This window comes from Macaca fascicularis, chromosome 19, assembly GCF_037993035.2.
Source record: "Macaca fascicularis isolate 582-1 chromosome 19, T2T-MFA8v1.1".
Classification (NCBI taxonomy): domain Eukaryota; kingdom Metazoa; phylum Chordata; class Mammalia; order Primates; family Cercopithecidae; genus Macaca; species Macaca fascicularis.
Window position 1 is genome coordinate 18,611,037 of NC_088393.1, and position 8,322 is coordinate 18,619,358.

Below are 8,322 nucleotides of genomic sequence, written 5' to 3' on the forward strand. Positions count from 1 at the left end.
TAATCCCAGCACTTTGGGAGGCCAAGGTGGATGGGTCACCTGAGGTCTGGAGTTTGAGACCAGCCTGACCAACATGGTGAAACCCCGTTTCTACTAAAAATACAAAAAAATTAGCTGGGTGTGGTGGCAGGTGCCTGTAATCCCAGCTACTTGGGAGGCTGAGGCAGGAGAACCGTTTGAACCCGGGAGGCAGAGGTTGCAGTGAGCCGAGATCGCGCCACTGCACTCCAGCGTGGGCAACAAGAGTGAGACTCCGTCTCATTAAAAAAAGAAAAGAAAAAAAGGCCGGGCATGGTGGCCCACGCCTGTAATCCCAGCACTTTGGGAGGCCGAGATGGGCGGATCACGAGGTCAGGAGATCGAGACCATGGTGAAACCCCGTCTCTACTAAAAAAAATACAAAAAATTAGCCGGGAGTGGTGGCAGGCGCCTGTAGTCCCAGCTACTCGGGAGGCTGAGGCAGGAGAATGGCATGAACCTGGGAGGTGGAGCTTGCAGTGAGCCGAGATTGCGCCACTGTACTCCAGCCTGGGCGACAGAGCGAGACTCCGTCTCAAAAAAAAAAAAAAAAAAAAGAATGGCTTGAACCCAGGAGTCAGAGGCTACAGTGAGCCAAGATTGCACTACTGCACTCCAGCCTAGGTGACAGAGGGAAACTCTCAAAAAAGAAAAAAAGAGGCCGGGCGCGGTGGCTCACGCCTGTAATCATAGCACTTTGGGAGGCCGAGGCAGGCGGATCACGAGGTCAGGAGATTGAGACCATCCTGGCGAACATGGTGAAACCCCGTCTCTACTAAAAATACAAAAAAATTAGCTGAATGTGGTGACAGGCACCTGTAGTCCCAGCTTCTTGGGAGGCTGAGGCAGGAAAATGGCGTGAACCCAGGAGGCGGAGCTTGCAGTGAGCCGAGATTGCGCCATTGCACTCCAGCCTGGGTGCGACAGCGAGACTTCATCTCAAAAAAAAAAAGAAAGAAAGAAAGAAAAAAAGAGAAAGAGATGGAGTTCTGCCACATTGCCCCATCTGATCTCAAACTACCAAGGTCAAGCAATTTGCCCACCTCAGCTTCTCAAAGTACTGGGATTACAGTGGTAAGCCACCATGCCCAGCTTCCAAGTTTTGTTTGTTTGTTTTGAGACAGAGTCTTACTCTGTTGCCTCGACTGGAGTGCAGCAGTGCAATCTCGGCTCACCGCAACCTCTGCCTCCCAGGCTCAAGCAATTCTCCTGCCTCATCCTCCCTAGTAGCTGGGATTACAGGCGCCCACCACCACACCAGGCAATTTTTGTGTTTTTAGTAAAGATGGGGTTTCACCATGTTGGCCAGGCTGGTCTTGAACTCCTGACCTCAAATGATCCACCTACCTGGCCTTCCAAAGTACCAGGATTACAGGCATAAGCCACCACACCTGGCCCCAATTTTTTTTTTTTTTTAATTAGCCAGGCATACTGTCCCCCTGTAGTCCCAGCTACTCAGGAGGCTGAGGCAGGAGGATCACTTGAGCCTGGGAGGTTGAGGCTGCAGTAAGCCGAGATTGCACCATTGCACTCCAGCCTGGGCAACAGAGCAAGATCCCATCTCGAAGAAAAAAAAAAGTTACCTCCTCAAAGAGGCCTCCCTACCTTCTCAGCAAACCTGGACACCACAACCCTTGTGGTTTGGCCACCGCAGCCCTTGTGGTTTGGCCACAGTCTCAGTCTGTGACTCCATGGCCTTCTGTGCCACCTGCAAAGATCTCATGTGATCTCCTGATTCTTCTTCTTTTTATTTTTTTAGATGGAGTCTTGCTCTGTTGCCCAGGCTGGAGTGCAGTGGGGTGATCTCAGCTCACTGCAACCTCTGCCTCCTGGGGTTGAAGCGATTCTCTGCCTCAGCCTCCTGAGTAGCTGGGATTACAGGCACCTGCCACCATACTCAGCTAATTTTTGTATTTTTAGTAGAGACAGAGTTTCACCATGTTATCCAGGCTAGTCTCAAACTCCTGAGGTCAGGAGATCTGCCTGCCTCAGCCTCCCAAAGTGCTGGCATACAGGTGTGAACCACCACGCTCAGCCAAGTGATCTCCTGATTCTTATCTGTCCCTGCCTTGAGTCTGTGGCTCCCCTGAGAGTAAAGACATGGTCCCCACTGTGACTCCAGCACAGAGCCCAGCACATAGTAGGTGCTCAGCTAATGTTTGTCACACGAATCCATAACTCAGGAGGCCTTGGATGAATGGTAGGGGGTTTATTTCCTCAGGTTCTGCTCCTCCCCAGGCACCCCAGCCCCATCCACGCCCACATCTCTGTTGGCTCCTCAGGGCTCACTCCTGGAGGTGGTGGGCAAAGGACAATCTGTCATTCATGGATCCCTGAGGAAGGAACACACAGGGAGGCATTCAGACACCAATGGGCTCTACAGCCCAGGCTGGTCCTGCTTGGGAGGGCAGCTCCCCCAACCCTACCTTGGCCCCAGGGCTGAGCCCCCAGCCCAGCCCCTACCTTACCATGGACACCTCGTCCAGCTTCTCGAATGTGGACTCATCCCGGTGACAGAACCTCACAGCCGTGACCACAGACCCGATGAGCAAAAGAGACACCAGCAAACACACGACCACCACCACACCCGGGTTCCTGTGTAACTCAGGGGGCCCAGTGTCACCTGGAGCTGCGGGAAGGAGCTCAGAGTCAGCCCTGGGCCCTATTGCCCCCAAGCCTAAGACACCCACCAGGGCCCAGAGCCTTTTATTTTTTTTATTTTTATTTTTATTTTATTTTTATTTTTTTTTTGAGACGGAGTCTCGCTCTGTCACCCAGGCTGGAGTGCAGTGGCCGGATCTCAGCTCACTGCAAGCTCCGCCTCCCGGGTTCACGCCATTCTCCTGCCTCGGCCTCCCGAGTAGCTGGGACTACAGGCGCCTGCCACCTCGCCCGGCTAGTTTTTTGTATTTTTTTAGTAGAGACGGGGTTTCACCGTGTTAACCAGGATGGTCTCGATCTCCTGACCTTGTGATCCGCCCGTCTCGGCCTCCCAAAGTGCTGGGATTACAGGCTTGAGCCACCGCGCCCGGCCCCAGAGCCTTTTAAATCTGTTCTCAGGAAGCTGAACTCTCTTCCCTTTCCAGTTGAGGCTGCCACTTTTTAATCATTTATTTTAGAGACAGGGTCTCACTCTGTCACCCAGGTTAGAGTGCAGTAGTGCGATCACAGCTCACTGCAGCCTCGATCTCCTGGGCTCAAGTGATACTCCCACCTCAGCCTCCCGAGTAGCAAGGATTACAGGCATGCACCACCATGCCTGACCCTTTTTTTTTTTTTTTAATTGAGACAGGGTCTTGCTCTGTCACACAGGCTAGAGTGCAGTGGCGTTATCTCAGTGTACTGCAACCTCCATCTCCCAGGATCTAGTGATCCTCCTACCTCAGCCTCCCAGGAGCTGAGACTACCATCCAGCTAATTTTTGTATATTTAGTAGAGATGAGGTTTTGCCATGTTGCCCAGGCTGGTCTTGAACTCATTGACTCAGGTGATCCATCCGCCTCGGCCTCCCAAAGTGCTGGGATTACACGTGTGAGCCACTGAGCCCAGCCTAATTTTTAAATTTTATTTTATTTATTTATTTATTTATTTTTGAGACGGAGTTTGTTTTTTGTTTTTGTTTTTTTCCCTCCAAGACGGAGTCTTGCTCTGTCTCCCAGGATGGAGTGCAGTGGTGCAATGTTGGCTCACTCCAACCTCCATCTCCTGGGTTCAAACAATTTTCCTGCCTCAGCCTCCCAAGTAGCCTGGATTACAGGCACCCGCCACCATGCCTGGCTAATTTTTGTATTTTTAGTAGAAATGGGGTTTCACCATGTTGGCCAGGCTGGTCTTGAAATCCTGACCTCAGGTGATCCGCCTGCCTTGGTCTCCCAAAGTGCTGGGATTACAGATGTGAGGCACCACGCCAAGCCATTTGTTTATTCGTTTGTTTTTATATTTATTTATGTATTTATTGAGACGGAGTCTCGCTCTGCAGCCCAGGCTAGAGTGCAGTGGCGCGATTTCAGCTCACTGCAGCCTCTGCCGCCTGAATTCAAGCGATTCTCCTGCCTCAACCTCCCAAGTAGCTGAGATTACAGGCGTCTGCCACCGCGCCTGGCTAATTTTTGTAGTTTTAGTAGAGACGGGGTTTCACCAAGCCAGGCTGGTCTTGAACTCTTGATCTCGTGATATACCCTCCTTGGCCTCCCAAAGTGTTGGGATTACGGGGGTGAGCCACCGCGCCCAGCCATTTTTAGATTTTTTTGTAGAGACAAAGTCCTGCTATTTTGCCCAGGCCCAAATACATAATGTATAACCTGTCTCTCCACCACAGCAAGTATTAGTTTCTCTCTTTGCCCATCGCTGCGTGCCCAGCCCCGACATACACCAGGCACTTAATAAATGCTCAGAGCGTGAAGGGCTTTAGACAATGGAGCAGAGATAGCAAGCCCTTCCTAAAGCATTCTCGGGGCTGTACCTCCCCCTAGTGGTCAGTTCCCAAACTGCAGTCTGTTACACCCGCCACCTCCCTACAAACACCCAAATCTCTTAATACTTACCTGGGCCAGGGGGCTCCAAGGTCTGGTCAGTGGAGGTCAAGGGCTCTGTTCCGGGGCTGTGGGAAGTGGGGCTCCAGTGCGGGGTCAGGGATTCGGAACTGGGGAGGGTGGAATGGGAAGAGGGGGTGAGCTCTGCATTGGGGAAACCAGAACTAGGGTGCGTGGTTGTCTCTGGTTGTGAGGAGGAGGGAATCATCCTTGACTCTGTGGAACCCGGGCTGGACTGGATGGGAGGGGTTGCCCCTGAACTTGAGGGGCTGAGGTGGGTGATGGAGCCTGTCTCCAAACTCAGGGGGCTGGAGTAGGTTTTGGGGGGTTCCCCCGAACTGAGGGTGTTGGGGGTGAAGGGAGAAGAAGTCAGAGAGCTGAGAGATGATGTCTCCATACTGTTCTCTGAGGTCGTACCTGAAAAAGAAAAACATCATTGGAAGCCAGGCGCGGTGGCTCACGCCTGTAATTCCAGCAAGTTGAGATGTCAAGGTGAGAGCATCACTTGAACCCAGGAATTAGAGACCAGCCTGGGCAACATAGCGAGTCTCTCTCTCTCTCTTTTTTTCTTTTTTCTCTTTTGAGATGGAGTCTCGCTCTGTCACCCAGACTGGAGAGCAGTGACGCGATCTCGGCTCACTGCAACTTCCACCTCCTGGGTACAAGCAATGCTCCTGCCTCAGCCTCCACGCCTGGCTAACTTTTGCATTTTTAGTTTCACTGTGCTGGCCAGATTGGTCTCGAACTCCTGAACTCAGGTGATTCACCTGCCTTGGCCTCCCAAAGTGCTGGGATTACAGGCATAAGCAATCGTGCCCAGTCTTTTTATTTTTATTTTTAATTCATTTATTTGCCCAGGTCATAGGGAGACCTGAAAGATTTAGGACACCATGTGAGCGCTCAGTGGGATACTGAGGCTCCCCCTCAAATTCATGCTCCTTGTCTGAAGTCCCACAGCCCGGGTTCAAGGGCAGATCAGCGTTCCTCTTGGCTCAGATCTCTAGAAGCCCTTTGGATATGGGCAGTGACTGCATCCCAGGCAGCGCTGGGCAGCTCCTTTACATTTTCTGGGACTCAGTTTTCTTTTCTGTAAAATGGAAATCATGTGGAGTTGGTGCCTCTGACAGTTCATCAGTCAGGTTCGTAGTGGGTGTACACAAGCCAGGTGCTCCCAGCTACTGGAGAGGCTGAGGCGGGAGGATCTCCTGACCCCAGGAATTCAAGGCTGTAGTGCACCATGATTGCACCACTGCACTCCCGCCTGGGAGACATAACGAGACCCTGTCTCTACAAAAAAATAAAACAAAAATTAGCCAGGCATGGTAGTACATGCCTAGTCCTAGCTACTCAGGAGGTTGAAGTAGGAGGATCGCTTGAGTCCAGGAGTTCAAGGCTGCAGTAAGCCATGATCATGCTGCTGAACTCCAGTCTGGGCAACAGAGCAAGACCCCATCTCTTTAAAAAAAAAAAAAAAAGGCCGGGTGCAGTGGCTCACACCTGTAATCCGAGCGCTTTGGGAGGCTGAGGTGGGCAGATCACAAGGTCAGGAGATCAAGACCATCCTGGCTAACATGGTGAAACTCCTGTCTCTACTAAAAATACAAAAAATTAGCCAGGCGTGGTGGCGGGCACCTGTAGTCCCAGCTACTCGGGAGGCTGAGGCAGGAGAATGGAGTGAACTCAGGAGGCAGAGCTTTCAGTGAGCGGAGATGGCACCACTGCACTCCAGCCTGGGTGACAGAGCAAGACTCCGTCTCAAAAAAAAAAAAAACCACAATAGAATAGCAACCTAGTGGGCGTACTGTGACACTCAACTATAAAGATCTACCTATGAGCTCAGAGAGGATCAGCCCTAATTTCCCCCAGGTACCCCTAGGCTAACCTCAACTTTGATGGCAGACACAAAGACACAGGCACTGGGAACATGTCTCTGGAACCCACCCTCCCGCATGGTAGTCCAACCACTTCCTGGCTCCCATCCCATCCCAGGCATGGAGTCCAGGGACCAGGCCGAGGGCGGGTAAATAGTTCATGAGCCACCTCCCACAATGACTTCGCACCCAGTTCCAGGTATCTAGGCCTCTTAGGTGTGTACAAGTTCATTCATCAACTCTCTGCCCCACCCATCCACTCTGCTCTGGGCCAAACTTGGTGCTTCCTCCTTGACTCACCCCAGGCAGCAAAAATGCGGAAGTAACACTCAACACTGGCCCTGAGAGGGTGCTGGGTCCACATGCTGCCCTCCCCGGATCTCTATGTAGCCCCCCAGGACCTGTGGGGATGACAGCTGAGTCTAGAAGAGGCATGGAACTCGGGCTGGACTTCATTCCCATTTGACAGATGAGAAACTGAGGCTCAGAATAGCAGAGGGTCTGGCCTGAGGTGACTGGGGAGGTGGGCAGAAGGCCCCTCAAGGAACTGCGTCCTCTGTTTCTGCTGAAATGAAGAAGATTCAGAGGCCATAGTGGACTCCAAGCCAAGTCAGAATTCTGGGGAGCTGAGTGCTTAGTGAACTGAGGAAAAGCTGTGGACTTAAAAAAGGAAGAGTTGGAGGACACAAGCCCTGCTGAGTGCCTGGCACTGAGTAGGCACTGGTGAGCTGCTGAAGAGTTGACCAGAAGGTAAAAATAAAGCTGTTTCTAGGCACTGTGCTGGGTGTTTGCTTTTCCCAGAGACTCCTAGACTGGGAGGCTCACAGGAGCCAAGTCAACCAGTTCTAACCTGAGTCTGGGAGAAGCTGGACTGAGCCTCAGTTTCCTGAGCTGTGAAATGGGAATACAAGTGGTGCCTTCTGAATGAAACCGTTCCCTACAATGAGCATTTCAGCCATGGTGGCCTCTGCTCTGCTATTACAGGTCTGGGGGGTAGGACACCAGTCAGAGAGAGTGACGACACAGTGGCAGGTAAAGGGCAGAAAAAGGGAATGCAAGAAGTTCAAGGCTCCTCCCCTCCATCCTAGGCACTGTCTTATAGCACAGCAAGAGGGAATTAAGTCAGACACCCAGAAGAACTTCTCATGGGAACCACAGATGTTTGACAACCAGGAAGTGAGTCCCTGTTCCCTGGAACACCCACGGCCCTGAGGTCTCCGCCATTCTCCCTTTGCGGATAGGCTAAAAGGAATAGATTTGAAAAGGAGCCTCAAAGTAGGTGTGAGGCCGTCTGTAGCCTCCAGCCGGTTCAGGGCTCACTGGAGTTGCAGAACCCACAGCCCCAGGGCTTGGGAGCAGCGGTGCCTCATCTGTCCTCACAGCTGCTCCGTTTGTTTCTGGGGGAAAGGCCAGCCTTCCCCGGAGTGCTGGCGGACCAGCGTGGCCTGAGGGAGGGGTCCAGAAGCCAGGTGTGTGACTGGGCTGTGCGTCCCCCACCCCCACCCTTCTGCTTTCTGGAAGCTGAGCCTCCCTTTTACCAACTCTTACCTGTGTAGGGAGTACTGCTAGTGTTACTCGCATCGGCTTTTAGTGGCAGCACCAGCACCAAAAGCAGAAGTGGCGGCAGCTGGGGGCACGCCATTCCTGTGCCGGGAGGGCCTGCCACCGGCTCTGCACAGGTGTGTGGCCAGGCGTGTGCCCAGGTGCCAGCTCCTTGCACCTGGGCGTGCGCCCCCTGCTGGCGGAGTGCGGGACTGTGCAGGGGCGAGGCGTAGGTGGGGCTTCAGGGTGTGGGACCTCCCTGGGGAGCTCCTGTTCCCCTGGGGTGTGGTTCTTGCCCTCTTCACCTGGACTCCACCCCTTCTAAACATGACGACCCAGAAGCTCTCAAAGCCAGTCAT

At 52.8% G+C, this 8,322-nt stretch overlaps 1 protein-coding gene across 1 annotated transcript; it reads right to left on the reverse strand.

The window, feature by feature from the left end:
* Window positions 1–2,212: 2,212 nt before the first annotated feature.
* CIST1 (colon, intestine and stomach enriched 1) lies at window positions 2,213–8,106 on the reverse strand. The gene is made up of 4 exons (XM_005588430.4): window positions 7,970–8,106; window positions 4,563–4,967; window positions 2,487–2,647; window positions 2,213–2,351 (listed from the first exon to the last, which is right to left on the reverse strand). Exons 1-4 carry the CDS (start codon window positions 8,061–8,063, stop codon window positions 2,304–2,306), a joined length of 708 nt encoding a protein of 235 aa, XP_005588487.3. The 5' UTR covers window positions 8,064–8,106; the 3' UTR covers window positions 2,213–2,303.
* Window positions 8,107–8,322: the final 216 nt, after the last annotated feature.

Bases quoted from the DNA above. Each gene is read 5' to 3' on its own strand.
- CIST1 (XM_005588430.4), bottom strand. From the start codon at position 8,063: ATGGCGTGCCCCCAGCTGCCGCCACTTCTGCTTTTGGTGCTGGTGCTG. The intron at 4,968-7,969 runs GTAAGAGTTGGT...TTTCTTTTTCAG, and splicing joins TAGCAGTACTCCCTACACAG to GTACGACCTCAGAGAACAGT. The intron at 2,648-4,562 runs GTAAGTATTAAG...TCCTTCCCGCAG, and splicing joins CTTGGAGCCCCCTGGCCCAG to CTCCAGGTGACACTGGGCCC.